Source organism: Notechis scutatus, chromosome 3, assembly GCF_049901735.1.
Source record: "Notechis scutatus isolate UNSWTSFEM ecotype Mainland chromosome 3, rNotScu1.2, whole genome shotgun sequence".
NCBI classification, from domain to species: Eukaryota; Metazoa; Chordata; class Lepidosauria; order Squamata; family Elapidae; genus Notechis; species Notechis scutatus.
The window spans coordinates 203,393,902-203,409,818 of NC_142011.1; the positions used below are offsets into that span (position 1 = coordinate 203,393,902).

General features: G+C 38.7%; 1 protein-coding gene and 1 long non-coding RNA gene across 2 annotated transcripts in view; both read right to left on the bottom strand.

Annotated features, from left to right (window-relative positions):
* LOC148131562 (uncharacterized) overlaps positions 1-15,917 on the bottom strand; it is a 67,719-nt gene that overhangs the window by 24,312 nt on the left and 27,490 nt on the right. The gene's annotated exons all lie outside the window — the stretch shown is intronic.
* LOC148131564 (mas-related G protein-coupled receptor member H-like) lies at positions 13,051-14,319 on the bottom strand. The gene has a single exon (XM_087959041.1). The coding sequence runs from the start codon at positions 14,317-14,319 to the stop codon at positions 13,261-13,263; it is 1,059 nt and encodes a 352-aa protein (XP_087815167.1). The 3' UTR covers positions 13,051-13,260.

Consider the following 15,917-nt stretch of genomic DNA (forward strand, 5'->3'; position numbering starts at 1 on the left):
GATGCTACCGCTTTGCACTGGTTAAGACAAACCGGTTGTTAATTTTATGGCCAGTTCAGAGAAATGGCAAATCCCACCCCTGGCTGGCCCGGCCAACCCCACCCTGACTAGGCCATGCCCACCCAGCAACTGGGCAGAGACCACTTGTTAATTTTTTTGAAGCCCACCCCTGATTATGTCCCCATGAACTCCTAGAGCAAAATAGATGTCATAGATATGATAAGGAAGGTATTGATTTTTTGAGTACACCTTTTCTACATATCCAGGTAAAATACATGGGAAAATCCCAGTGGAGGGAAAAACCCACTTAGGGTTAGGATTAGGTCCCCATGAAGTCAAAGAGGAAAATGGATGTCACCAATGAATTTGCAGTGCATAGGTATGGCTAGGAAGGTGCTGACTTTTTCAGTCCATCTTTTTTTTTTTTTTTACCTTTCCAGGTGTTGCAGGAAATCCTGCTTCCAATTCAGGACACAAGACCACGAAGGGTTGGAGAATACAGGTTTATTTGCGCAAAGGTTCAGAGCATTAATATGACAAATTCTGAACCCGGGGCTATTCCGGAGGTTTGACTTTTATTGAGCTTACGACCCTAACTTTCCTCAGGGCGTTTCTCTTATTTAGCTGAGCACGCTATATTATAATAAGAAAAGGAGAAGTTTCATAACAAAGAAGATAAAAGTTTCCATAACTGTTTACCTTAATACAGGGGTCTCCAACCTTGGCCCCTTTAAGCCTGGAGGACTTCAACTCCCAGAATTCACCAGGCAGCAAAGCTAGTTGGGGAAGTCTGGGAGTTGAAGTCCTCCAGGTTTAAAGGGGCCAAGGTGGGAGACCTCTGCCTTAATACATTCACCATATATGGTATTATCTTACATCATCTGTTACCATCAGTTGCCACCCTTTACAGTACATTTGTTATCAGTAATATCTAGTTCATAGGTCATTATATTGATGTCCAGCAGATTCTATATATTTGAGTAAAGCTTGCAACATATAAATTGGGTAATAGCTAATAGCTACATAAGCTTAAGTAAGTCCTGTAAATTGAAATAATACTTTTCTAAATACTTTCTCATACTGCTTCACGGGTAAAATACATGAGAAAATCCCATTGGAAGGAAAACCCACCTAGGGTTAGGTCCCCATGAACTCAAAGAGAAAAATGGCTGTTGCCAATGAATTTTCAGCACATAGGTATTCTGACCCAGACTTCATAAATCACAATTAATCATGAACTTGTGTTAAAAGCAAAGCCTATTTTATTGCAACACTGAGAATTGCTTTCATATCCAGCCGGAGCTAATTTTAAACAGTCCCCCCAAGATAAGCACACACCATTCAGTTCTGTGGAATGCTGCCAAAAACAGAAGTATCCCATTAACTATAAAAGAAACCCACCAAAGTACAAGTAAAAACCAACCAAAGTATACAGAGCTTCTATGATGACCTGGAACCAATCAAACTACTTTGCTTCCTGCAAACGTCTCATCATTTAGGTCTGACTTGTATCCCTTATGGGAGTGGCAATCACCTCCCAGTCTTACTCCCAAGTCCCCCTTTTGTTTCAGCTCTTCTTGCCTTCTAGCAGCTCTGTGCACACGTGCACTGGGAACAGGCTCCCATGGGTCCTCTGCTTCGCAGCTGCGAGACTCCAAAGGCTCCAAAGGCAGCACCCCACTCCCAGATGGTCCTGGCCCCATCCCTGCATCAGTCATAGGACCCTCATCCAAGTCCCCTCTAGACTCTCTGATTGGTCCCTTTTCTTCCTCACTGTCCGATTCTGCTGCTGTCTGCACCAGCTGCCGGCGAACAACAACAATAGGTATGTTTAGGAGGGTGCTGACATTTTCAGTCGACCTTTTCCACTTTTCCAGAAAAAATATGTGGGAAAATCCCAACGGAAGGAAAACCCACCTAGGGTTAGGGTTAGGTCCCCATGAACTCAAAGAGGAAAATGGATGTTGTCAATGAATTTGCAGTACATAGGTATGGTTTATTTATTTATTTATTTATTTGATTTGTCAATTGTTTACAAGATAATAAGTACAAGTGTATACATAGTTGTGAATATATGAAATGGGTACATATAAGAAAAATAAAAGAATAAGAGAAACAATAGGACAGGGACGGTAGGCACGTTGGTGCGCTTATGCACGCCCCTACAGACCTCTTAGGAAAGGGGTGAGGTCAATAGTAGACAGTCTAAGGTTAAAGTTTTTGGGGTTTGGGGAAGAGACTACAGAGTCGGGTAGAGTATTCCAGACATTGACCACTCTATTGCTGAAGTCGTATTTCCTGCAATCAAGTTTGGTGCGGTTTACTTTGAGTTTGTATCTGTTGTGTGCTCTTGTGTTGTTATGGTTAAAGCTGAAGTATTCATTGACAGGTAGGACATTGCAATGTATGATTTTATATACCATGCTTAAGTCGGACCGAAGACGAAGAGGGTGCTGACTTTTTCAGTCCAGCTTTTATACTTTTCCAGTTAAAATACATGGGAAAATCCCATTGTAGGGAAAACCCACTTAGGGTTGGGGTTTAATCCCCAATCCTGAACACAATATATTAGGAAATTCCTTCAACTGTTATGGATGGCAACATCTTAAAAGAAAGAAAATTTGTAAAGGAATAAGAAAATGACAATGTGTTATTCTTCCTGGATATCCTCATTAGCAGAGGCAATGATGGCAAAATAAAAACACAAGTGTATCATAAAACTACCCACACCAACCAAGTGCTGCACTACCAAAGTAACAATGCAACCTCCCACAAGAGATGCTTCATAAGAACATTATTTAGATCAGCATAACCACACTGCAGCAACCCTGAACACCAGGAAAAGGAAACGGATCTTACATACAACATCTTCCAACAAAATGGATAGCCTGTCATCCTTATTCCAAAAGTGCCTGACCACATAAAACCTGCTATAGCACAGCCAACACAAGCTGTGAAAAGGATGGCACTTGCATACATCAAAAACATCTCAGAGAACACGAACACATTATTACAACCACTTGGTATAATCATAGCACACAAACCCACTAAAGCCTTCCAAAACATCCAAAACAAACCAAAACACCCAATACCCCCTGAAGGGGGGGGAGAAACCAGAATGTCAAGATTCCGACTGACAAACCTAACTCAGAAAGCACTGATGAGATGATCCAATTTCTTTAATGCAAAGCTTTATTTTGTACATAATTTTGGCACAGTATGAAAACAATACCAACTCTGGTTAGTTCTTGGGCAATTTGATATAATTAAATATAGAATCCTCTCTCCTTGCGTTAGTGCAGGTCATATTGTCCAATTAGGTGTCCAAGTGTTGTTATGGAAAAACATCCATGCCTCTGGCCAACAACTGTTGGAGTGTCCTTGGTTCCTTGTTATAGTCTTCAATGCTCATTCCAATCTCTCCCTTCCTTATTCCTTCATCTGTTGGTGAGCTGTGAAGCAGTAAAATTGAAAACAGCCTGAATATGCTTCAAAGTGTCAACTCATGAAATATTTCTCTGGTCTTTTAGAGTTGCCAGCAGAAATGGAGGGGAGAGCAGTGCAGCAGCTTGCAAAACTGAAGCTGCATTCCATAAATGTTTTCAAAGATAGTTTCCAGGTCACCGAAGTTTCTGCTGCACAAAATTCTAACTGGAGAGCATGATTGATGGCTCTTGGCTATGGATGTGTCCCATTGGAGAATATGAATTATGATACACCCAGGGGGGTGGGGGAAAACTAGGGTCAAGGGTGACAATGAATGATGTGTCTCAGAGTCGGCTAGCTGTCAGGGCTTTGGCAGTTACCCCCCATTTAAATCATGAGTCTCTTGCCAGATTTTCAAAGCTTAAAGAAGATTTATTAAGAGTAAACATGCCTGATCAACCTAACCATGATTCTAAGACTGGGGATCAGAGTGAAAAAGCTCGCTCACCCAGATAGCACCAACATGTTTACTCCTAATGAATCTTCTTTAAGCTTTGAAAATCCGGCTAGAGACTCATGATTTAAATGGGGGTAACTACTGGAGCCCTGACACAAAGCTTGACACAGGATACGTGTAAAACATACAATGAAAAAGAAGACTAGAGCTAAACTTTATGGAGACATGCTATATGAACCAAATCTTGCAAGTCTGCTTCCTGATCTGGGAAAACCTTCAAGGCAGGGGTTGGATTCTGCCAGTTTGGACTGGTTTAGGCGAACCCCTAGCTCCGAAGATCAGCTGGGAGTGAACCAGTTCTCTCCAATGATCATGTGAGCCCATCTGCCCATTCCTGCGCTGTTTTGATCTTTATTGTCTCAGCTGATCAGTGTTGAAGAATGAATTGCCACTCTTCAGTTGTCTTAGTCCCCCAGAGTAATAAAGCAGGTAAGGATTTTTGCATCGCTGTTCACACACACGCAGGCGCAGGCACGATCACCAAACCGGTTGTTATACGGGCAGCATCCCACCCCTGCTTCAAGGGCTTACAATGACAGCCCCCTCAATTCCTTCTAATTTAATTTCATCAGAATAGAACTTAGTCAAAACATTTCAGTGGTGGAACTTCCGGTTTGGGCTTTTTGGCAATGGAACGGAATCTGCAATCATGCGTGGTTTCGATCCGTGCTCACCGCTGGAGCGCCCCAAGCTGCTTGGATTCGGGGCTGAAGCCACCCCGTAAAGGTGGTGAAGAAGGGGGAGACTGCCAGTGGGGTTGAGGAGATCTGCATCTCCTCAGCTGGCCATTACTCCCTTTCCCAAAGATGGTTGCAGTGGTGGTCAGAAATGGCCACCTCAAAGAAGAACCCGACGGGACAAGATTATGCAGGAGGAAGTTTAAAGGAGAAAGTTTGGCTGACCGGGTTGAATGGAGAAAACATCTATTTAAGGTAACCTGGAATTCGAATTACAAAGACTAATGCTATTCCTAAAAAAAAGATTTTTAAAGCGGTGAAAGAGAAAAGGAAAGGAAAAAGAATTGACATTTTTTTCTCTCATATTGACAGCTCTAATTGACTTTGAATGTTAAGAAGAGATCTAAACAAGAAATTGATATTAATCCACTTTGACATTAATTAACTGGCAATGCTAAGTTGAAAATAAAGTGTCAAAGGGATAAAGAATCTTGGATAATTTAAAAATTTCAAGAAAGGAAGAAAGCAGAAGGGGGAAAAAAGAGGTGGAATCTGGAATGGAGGAGGCCACCTGGAAGTAAAAATAATTAACAGTGGAATTTTAACAAGACTTGTAAAATATATACTGTAGCTGAAACTTTGTTACAAGAAAACAAGCCCCTGGAAAGAGAAAGTGAGAAAAGAAGCAAGAAACAGCTTTGGATTATTGGTGGATTACTGGAATTTTGGATGGTGGAACCTAATGAAATGAACTAAAATCAATTGGGGGTTGTTTAAAAACCTTTAAAATAGCATCACTCCTTGAAGAGTTAAAAGTAAGACTTAAAGAACAAAAAGAAGAAGCACAAGAGTGAAGATAATCTTTTGGCTTCATATTTCAATTTTTAGAAATGGAGATTTTGAACTATGAAAAACAACAAGAAATGTTTGCAGAACAAGAAGGGCGGGACAAAGAAGAAGCCATTTTTAATGTCCAAGCAACTTTAAGCGGGGTAAAAAAGGGAAATCACAAGTACAACAAAAGAAGAGCATGGGAAAATTAATCATGAACAATTGGTCACCACTTGACTAAGGGGAATTACACGTTCTCCTCTGATGATTACAGCTCTTAAAAAAAATTGGAAACCTGAGAAGTGATGTATGAGGAGCCATCCCCTAGACAATATAAGAACAAATTACTAACATTGGGTCTAGAAGGGTCTGTTTTAAGGGGAGACAGTAACTTAGATCTGCCTGCGTTATACTTAGGGCAATATAAAAGGACATGCTCCACAGTTTCAACCTCAGCTCTGTCACAGGGGCATAGCCGCTCATTAATCAGGAGCCTCTTAAATCGCCCATCCAGTAGTGCTAAGGGCAAGCCATTAAAGTGAGCTAGGGAGAAAGCTCTTCTATACTTGGGAATGGTTAGAGTGTAAAAATAGGAAGCCATCCTCAGTCCGTAATTATTAAATTGGCTGAAGATCAGAGGGGAACAAGTTTTGTTAGCCCTGGCTTGTAGATATTGCAAGTCAATGTCCACAAGCTGTTGGACTACCCTAAATTGGGCGTCCTTAAGGCCATAATCTCCCAGGGCATCCCCTGTAAAATCTAGAAGGTGTAATTTCTTCATAAGCTGCCTCTCCCAACGAGAAATATGAGAGTCAGCAAACACCAGGGAGAGGTATCTACCAGGAACTGCCAGAAAGAGCACCTGAAACCACCATTTAAAAGTGTTAATCCATGCCATACATTCAACTGATCGAATGCCCAGTTCCAGGTACATTGGAGCAAAACCAACACAAGGAGGAAGACCCAGAAGTTTTCTAAGAAAAACAGCCTGGGTTCTTTCAATACAATCCTTGAAGCCCCGTATCCATATGGGAATTCTGTAAAGAGTTTGAGCCAAAGTTTTGGCTTTGTAAATACGTAGAGCAGAAAGAATAAACTGGTCTCCTTGGGTAAAAAAAAAAAAATCTTAAAATCTGCTGGTGACTACAGGAGGCCAAATTCAGCGCCTGGGTTCAAAGTCCAGTCCAAGCACCGGTGTTCTGAAATTGAATACCTAAATACTTAAAATGGAAAACCTGCTTAACAGCATTACCATTGATAGCCCAGTTATACAATTTCTGGGCTCTAGAGAACACCAATACTTTGGATTTGTCATAATTAATGGGCAAGTGGTTCTCAGCCCAGTAAGACCCAAATGCAGAAAGTAATCTTTTCAGACCTGGCCTTGACAATGAAAGGAGGGCTGTATCATCAGCATAAAGGAGAAGTATACACACACACACACACACACACACACACACACATACAGAAGCCTGATGATGGCAGATGAGATTCTGCCGAAACGTTGCTACAACTTTAAAAGCACAACTATAATGACGTGGGAAAATACCTGAACAAAGCTGAATACCATACATGTAAGTACCCGCGAAAACTTAAGAAAACATGTGTGTGTGTGTGTGTGTTTCATATATATATATATCTATATCTTAAAGAACTTAGCGTGTATTTTTAAGGGAATGTACCAAGCAAAATTCGGTTGATAATAGTTATGTGTTATAAAATAGAGGTTAAATAATGAATGTTATAATTGTAAAGGCATAAATTAAATCTTAAATAAGATTTGAATGGATAATAATTAAAAGATACAAAGGTGTTACACTCCAGTCTAGTAACTACAGGGGAAAATTTGTTTTATGATTAAAGAAACTATGAAATTGTAAACAGGACAGGCAAAAGTATAAAAATATTAATTAGAAAGATATTGAAAATTAGAAAAAGATATGTTATTGAACTTAGAAAGGAATGAGATAATTAAAAATACGGTTACAGAAAGCAAGGGAAGGGAAAAACTATTGAGAAAATGCATAAATAGTTATAAGATATAGATTAGCATACATAAGATGAATATGTAATTGAGTTTATGTATGTATGGAGAAGTGATAATCCGGGATCATGCTGTTCTCAAAAAAAGATATTTTATTTATATTTGTATGTTTTGTGAAAACCCAAATAAAACTCTTTTTTAAAAAAAACATTTCGGTGGGATATTTAGAGTGTTTTTGTTTCCTGAGCTGTATAGAAAACTATTGTTGCTTTCATACTCTGTGGTCTCTAGTGTCTGGCATTCTGATGGAAGAGCTGAAAAGGAGAGAGATCCAATTTTTCTCCTTTCTTGTTTCTCCTCATTCTGCAATGGTATCCCTTAAGGGTAATTTAAACAGCAAATGTAATTGCCCATTAACAGTAATTTAGACATTTTAAAAAGTTATAACTTTTTCAGGGTTAATTGCAGAGTTCTGCCAAGCACTAATGATCCAGAATTTAATGGCTTTATAAGGAACGTCTGGAAGAACTAATGTCTCATTCTTCTTGGACCAAGACCACCTCTGTGTTTACACTTTGCTGACAATCCTGGGAGAAGAGAGGATTTCTTTTGATGCCAGACCAGGGACTATGATGAAGACATCCTGAACTAGGACAACTCAGTAGAATTTGGATATCAAAAGTTAGGCACTCTCTGAATTTATCATACATCCATACTTGGAATTTGTTCTCCATGACTGATTATGTCCAACAAGTCATTGTCAATTCTTAGGAAGCACATAGATATTCTCCATTATTATCTGCCCCTTTGCCTTTGATGCTGTACCCAAAGGCAAACCAATGGCAATTGAAAGAAACAATAGTTTATCAAACTAGAAACAATGATTTAGCAAGTCTATGTTGAAAATAAGATGAGATTAAACTTCTCTGTTTAATCTCATCTTATTTTCTTCCCCAAACAACAATCACAAGGTGTTTCTCACTTGGATACTTAAGTGTCTTAGTACTTATAAATTGTCTGTAATACAGAAAATAGAATGAGAGAGGCAGATAGGCAGGCAGGAATTTCCAGTTTCAGCATTGTAGGAACCAGAATGTGTCCTGGGCTTCAGCAACAAAATCTATCCTTTCACAAGTCTATATTCTGAACTTGGCAACAGTTGATCTTGAGGTTCTCTTAGCCAGGATGGTCTGGTTTTTTCTCTTAGGTTTCATCCAAGAACCTATAATAACCCGGGGTGTGGCACAAAGTCAGCACAGTCAGATAAGCAATAACAGTTCCTTTATTATCTCCAACTTCGCCCCCAATGTCCAGGTTACCTTCGGCTGGAGAAAAACCATCCCAGGAATAGCCTTTAACTGTAGAAAATTCAGTCCAAAACAAGGTACAAACTGTAACTAAAAATCCAGACAAACCAAGCTGAAGTGATTAGCTTGACAGGGCAGGAGAAGGAATTTCAGGCTTGAAAGCACGGCAAAACTCACACAGTTGGGAAGACACCAGGAACACAGATAAGCCTCGATGATACAAGATAAATTCACATTTTCTCCCAACAGCTTGCTTCCTTTTTTATAACCTGTGTTCCCAGCTGCAGCTAATGAAGGAATCAGGGCCCTTTCCTCCCCCATAAGGCATGCAACTCACGTTGTTCCCTTTTCTGTTCCTCCCTGCATGCCCTAGGATGAAGACGGGGGTGAGCCTGGGTCTTCCTCTGAATTCCCTCTCCCTTGTCCTACCTCTCCCCTGCTCCGCCCAGCTGGACTTTGCCCTTCCCCAGTTTTTTCCACAGCCAATGGAGCCACACTCCCACTCCCTGCCAGGTGTTCAGCTTCCCCCTCTGAGTCTGATTCTAACAGGGACATGACAGAACCTCTTCTCCTGGCAAACATCTATTTCTATTTTTTCCAGTTTATGTGCATGGCTAGCCAATTTCTACTGGCTGCCGTTAGCTTATATCAATCTTTGGCTCTTCTCATTGAATGGCATTGTTCTTATCAGCTGGGACATTCTCCATAATTATATGTGTTCTCCTGAGGATCATTTCCTTCTTTTTCTCAGCAATTCACTTTTCTACATTTCAGTTCTAGGGGTAGTAACAATTCAGTCGTGGCATGATACCCCTGAGTTGACTTCCACTATGGATGTGTCCTATTGGAGAAATTACATCCAGGAGGTGGGGGGGAAGACCAGGGCCAAGGGGGAAATGAATGATGCAATTTAGTATCAGCTGCACCCAGCTAACGCCAGCATGGCCACTTCTAATAAATCAATTTTCTTTTCTCTGAGATGCAGCTAGAAACTTTTGATTTAAATGGGGGTGGATTTGTTGGAGTCCTGACACAATCTCTCTCTCTCTCTCTCTCTCTCCCCTCTCTCTCTTTCCCTCCCTCCCTCTCTCTGTCTCTGTCTCTGTCTCTGTCTCTGTCTCTCTCTCTCCTATCTATCTATCATCAATCACTACCTTTCTTTCTTTTATGTATATCTGTCTGTCTGTCTGTCTGTCTGTCTGTGTTTCTCTCTCTCTCTCTCTCTTACCCCTCCCTCCCCCCTCTCCAACCCCTTAACCACCAGAGTAAACTGGCCTAGTTTGTCTTTGATAGAGAATACCTTGAATTCTTAAAGTAAGTCAGAACACCCCACACTCACACCTGATTCTCACTCCATTGATTGAAACCTCTGACTCTAATGTCCCCTTGAAATGAAATGTTAATGCTATAAACTTGTGCACATTTGACACACAAATATGTAACTTTGGATCATTTCCCTCAACAGGTATTTGTTTAATTGGGTTCTCTTTCTCTAGTTTTAGGAGTTGTATAATCAAAAAGTCATGTTTCAGTTTACATTTATGCAAAAATATTGAACATTTGAAAGGGTTCACAAATTTTAAAAACCTCTATACATAATCCTATGTATTTCATCAAATGAACTACCTATTATAATATGGTACACATGTAGACTGCAAGTTATGTTGGCAATTCAAGTAAAGTTCTCAGAACTAAATAAAACACAACTTCCAGCCATCATGTTGCTTAATGATAGCAATACATATATCCACTGTGTTCAGTCAATCATAGCAGGTCATCAAGTGAGGATCTCACGTGACCATGAATATTGATTTCCACCGTACTTATTCATTAACTTTGCTTGTTGGAAGCTGGCAGATAACATTGGAAATCACAATCATGGGACATTGCAATGGCCAGAACTCTGAGGATCAGCTTTAAATCTCAAAGCCCCAAAAGACCTCATTGTTCTATATGTAGTGAGAAGATGGCTGAAAGAGACAATATCAAGAAGGTGACAAGAAAAGTACAGAAAAGTATTTCTCCAAGATTGAAAATTGCAATGATGAATTAAGCTTTTTTAAAAGGACATTTCTGGGATTTACCTTCAGAACAGGGGATGTGGTGGCTCAGTGGCTAAGTTGCTGAGCTTGTCGATCTTTCAGATTGGTAGTTTGGCGGTTTGAATCCCTAACGCCATGTAACGGAGTGATCTCCCATTACTTTCCCCAGCTTCTGCCAACCTAGCTGTTTGAAAGCATGTAAAAATGCAAGTAGAAAAATAGGGACCACCTCAGTGAGAAGGTAACAGCATTCCATGTGCCTTTGGCATTTAGTCATGCTGGCCACATGATCTCAGAATCGTCATCAAACAGTGCTGGCACTTCAGCTTAGAAACCGAGATGAGCACCGCCCCCTAGAGTTGGGAACGACTAGCACATATGTGCGAGGGGAACCTTTATCTTTACCTTACATTCAGAACTGTAGAGGTTGATAGAGGCAGGCTTTGCAAAGCATATTAGTGTAAGAAAATAACAGAATAACAGAGTTGGAAGGGACCTTGGAGGTTTTCTAGTCCAACCCCATGTTCAAACAGGAGACTTTGTAGCATTCCAGACAAGTGGCTGTCCAGTTTCTTTTTAAAAGCCTCCAGTGATGGAGAACCCACAATTTCTTACCTTGAATTTTGATAGGACATAGTATCAATTGGTATATCTTTCATCTTATTTATTTCATTAGTTAGATTTATATCTTGCTTTTCCTCTGGAAACTGAAGGTTGTAGTCTCCTGGCTAATGTAACAACACCATACACTAAATCAGGGGTCTCCAAACTTGGCAACTTCAAGATTTGTGGACTTCAACTCCCAGAATTCCTCAGCCAGCCAAGCTGTCTGGGGAATTCTGGGAGTTGAAGTCCACAAGTCTTAAAGTTTCCAAGTTTGGAGACCCCTGCACTAAATAAACCACTGACTAGCTTAAATAACAGAAGGTGGATAAATATATGGATCAGATAACTTTATTTGATTTGTAAACTGATTTGTACAACCTTGAGGAGATGACATGCACAACATTTCCAAAGCATTTTACATAAACAGGGAAGAGCTAGAACACACATGGAGTGATAACAACAGAGAATAGCTGCATCAGTCTGTAACTCAAGTTGGAAAGGAGACATCAAAGGCCATCTGAAACGGATTTGTCTACAAGAATATAATTAGAAAACTTTATTTTGTTAAATAGATATTTTGATATATATTCTGATGCATTTCTGTGACAAAGGATTTCATGTCTAAGTAGCACGTTATAATTAATTGGTACCAAATAAGAGTGTCACTTGGCTCAAATAATGCAGGAGGACTGCTTTTTGAAAGAAGAACAAACATTACAAGTTCTTTGGGTTTCCCAGAATCAAATAATGCAGGAGGACTGCTTTTTGAAAGAAGAATAAACATTGCAAGTTCTTTGGGTTTCCCAGCATCAATTAAAATCTTTAGCAAAACAGATTTTGGAATCAACTAAACAGACTTTCAGGGACAACAGGATGCCACTTGGCATTCTAAAAACCAGAGTTTGGATTCAATCAAAGAGGTAAATTCCACTGCTGAAGGCCACTCTATTATTGTACAAAAGTGACACTCTTTGTAAAGGGGAAAAAACACTGTATTCATTATCTTTGGATAGAAATTGTGACTAAACACTCCTTTATTAGGATGATGTAGACTTTTATCAGATATTTTGGGACTAACATAAATTGATTAACATAACTCTGCAAAACTACAGAGCTTCTGTCACTAATAATGTCTGAAGAAAGACAATCAAACAATTAGATTGGTGTTTCTCAAAATTGGCTACTTTGAGAGGGGTGGACTTCAAATGCTAGAATTCCTCAACAGCTGGCTGGGGAATTCAGGCATTTGAAGTCTGTTTATTTTAATCTGATCCAGGTTGAAAAACAGTGAATTAGACACTAAGCATGACCATTTGGGGATTTGAAAGTAGCATTTGGTGAAAAATAAAGTGTATCAGAGATGAATTTTATGAGCATGGCGATGTAACATATTTTTCACCTAGACTTATAGTAAGCTAGAACAAACATTGGTTTTCACTGATTCTCCTTAAACATGTAAACAGTAATTTAACGTGAAATTGATGCTATGATACAAATGAAGTGGATTCCAGATGGAAAGTAGAGATATTGGCAAACATTTGTGAACTTAAACTCAAATAATAGTGCTGAAATCTCATGCTGTCTTTTTTTTTTTTAAAAAAAAAAACACCTTACAAATCTAAACATATGGCTAGCTTCGTCTCAAGCATTTTTCCAGTTTACAGATGGGGAGTGGTTCTTGACTGTTAGTTTCTCTGGACTTCTCTTTTAGAATATTATTTTCATCTCCATGATGTAACGTATAGGGAAAAATTGGGTGGGAAATCATTGTACATGGTTGTATTTAATAGATCACAATGTACAAACAATCAAAAATCTATCTACTTAGCCCAACCAGTTAAATAATGAACATCAGTCTTTTCAGAAATGTTCATAACGAGGTTTCATCAGGCTGCATCTCATCTTCCTGGGCATCTTCCTCATTTCTGAAAACCCTGTGGAGTGCAAGTTTTATGCATACTCTGGATTGATCATCCTTATTTCTCCCAGCCAGAAAATAAAGGATTGGATTGATGCTGCTATTTACTGCAATACAAATGTCAGAAACCAATGCAAGAATGAACATATGTTGAAACCAGGGGTGAGTGCTATATATCATATCTAAAAAAAAATCAACCATCATGTTATATTCTATTGGTGAGTTCGTAAACAGTTCACCAAGTTCCGATGTTAAATCATAGTTTTTTACTATACTGTAAGTAATAACAGAAAAAATGCTGAAAGGCAAACGAAATACAATGAAGCACATGAGTGCAAGCAAGGTGACTGTTAACACCCTTTTCCGCTTTTGTTGGCGCTGTTTAAAGAATATTTTAACAAGCAAGATCAGAGAAGATATGACCATCAATGGGTAAGAAATCAGCCCATTGAAAATCAACTGAAACAATAGAAAATGGTCTTGAAATAGAACTACCAGTTCCAATACGAAGTACACAACGGGCAGAACCCAAGTGATAGCACACACAATGAGGGATAATTTGGGTGGCCGATGGCATTGATGCCAAATTGGAAAAAGCACAGATACACAACGGTCCACACTGATGCTGATAAGTAAAAGTTGACTAGTATTGTACAACACAAAAGAAAGAAGATTTAAAATAAAGTATGCTCTAAAATTAAATGGATTCTGAATTTCGGAAATTTGTGTCAAAACCTTCATTATGATTACTCCACAATCAGCCACAGCCAAATTCAAGACATAGATGGAGAAAGAATTCCTTTTCATATGGAACCCAAGGATCCAGATGACTTTTCCATTCCCTAAAAGTCCGAAAAAGCAGAAAGTAAAAATAATGACATTAAAGATGATCTCAGTAGACATTGGAATATCTGGAATTGGGACATATTCAAAGTCAGTCCAATTTGCATTGTCATAGGTTTCATTTTTAAACTCTGAAGCAAATAATGAAATAGGACCAAACTCTGCCATTCTGCTCAGCTCAATTTTCTTTCTTCTATATTTTATTTTTCTCCTTTTGTACATAAACACCTACGGAGAGAGACAAAGCAGGCATAAAATAAATCCTAAATTATGCTAAATTAAGTTCAGAATTTTTTTACAGCCCCCTGAAAATTAGGATTTAAATGATTTTTTTAAAAATTAAGACAAAGCTCTGCAGTTTTCCTGGTGACAACACAGAATTGATAAAAGAAAGCCAACAAGCAGACAATAAATAATGTCTACTGAATTAAATATATAGACAGAACAAATAACAATTTCACATCTACCACTGGCCAGCTAGAGATCTGAAAAAGATTTGGAAGAAGTCACTCAGTTTTTAGAAAATAGATGCAATTTGTCTTGTTTGCAATCCATAAACTCTTGTACAATATTAATGAGTTCCATTTCTCATATTTTTCTGAACACAGGGAGATCCCAAATTCTATTTCAAAGTCTTTCTGATAATCTGGGAGTGATACCACTTCAGATCAAGCTGTTCCTAAAATTTAGTGAAATAAATAAATAATATTTAGTGACCATATTACTGTGATTTGATGGGAAATGACGCATGGTTGACATCCCATCACAAAAAAAGCTATAAAATACCTGTATAAAAATTCATTTTGGTTAAAAGAGGCTCATGAAACAAAGAAAAAAAAGAAAAGAAAAATTACACTTTTAAATTTATTTGCTAATATTCAAATAGTCTATTATTTCCTTGCACAAGTCTAACACAACATACTTTAACAGTATTATAGTACATATTATGATTACAGGAAACATAATTACAAATCTCATGTATGTAGGGGTTCCATACTGATTTCAAGTGATCTACTCTAAGATTTAAGTCTTGATTCAGTTCAAAGTAAACACAGGAGTATCTTTACTTTGTTAACAGTATTCTTCTTTAAAAGACCTTTTAAGACCTAATCTTTAGAAGAAAGAGAGTCCAGGCCACAGAGGAAGAAAGAATAGAACAATTTGGCATCCAATTTATTATAATAATTTTTAAAACCTCAGATGATCTCAAGAAAGAGTTACAGTAGACTATTTTCTAATTTTACCAAAATAAATTATCTGCACACACTCGTATGGCAATGGCTTTGAATGTTATTCCTAGGAACAAATGATAAATTTTAAAAAATGGAAAAAATGGCAATAGGCTCCCCTTGAATGTGTTGTCCCTCTCAGAGCTACCTTTGACAGAGCAATTGATTGGTCCGAATTCATGATTTGGTTTGATCTGAAGTTATTTTGAGGCAGAAAATACACAAAGTCATAGTATGGGCTCTACAAAACCTCTGCATAAACTAAGCCATTCGCAAAGTGTGGTTTCTCCTCAAGGCAATGACATTTTGCTCCTGTAACATAGCCAGTCTTTCAAGTAGTAGACACAGAGATTCATATATACCTGGAGAAAAAGGACCGGTGGCTAATCTTTCTCGATCACAAACATATATTCCTCTACATCAGGTCCTGGAATAGAAAGAGTTTTGGAAAAGCATTCCAGACGGAATCGATGTATTGAGCTGTAATTGTAAAATGTAGGTCTTCTGTTGATTCTTTGCCTTTAAGCAATGAAAGAC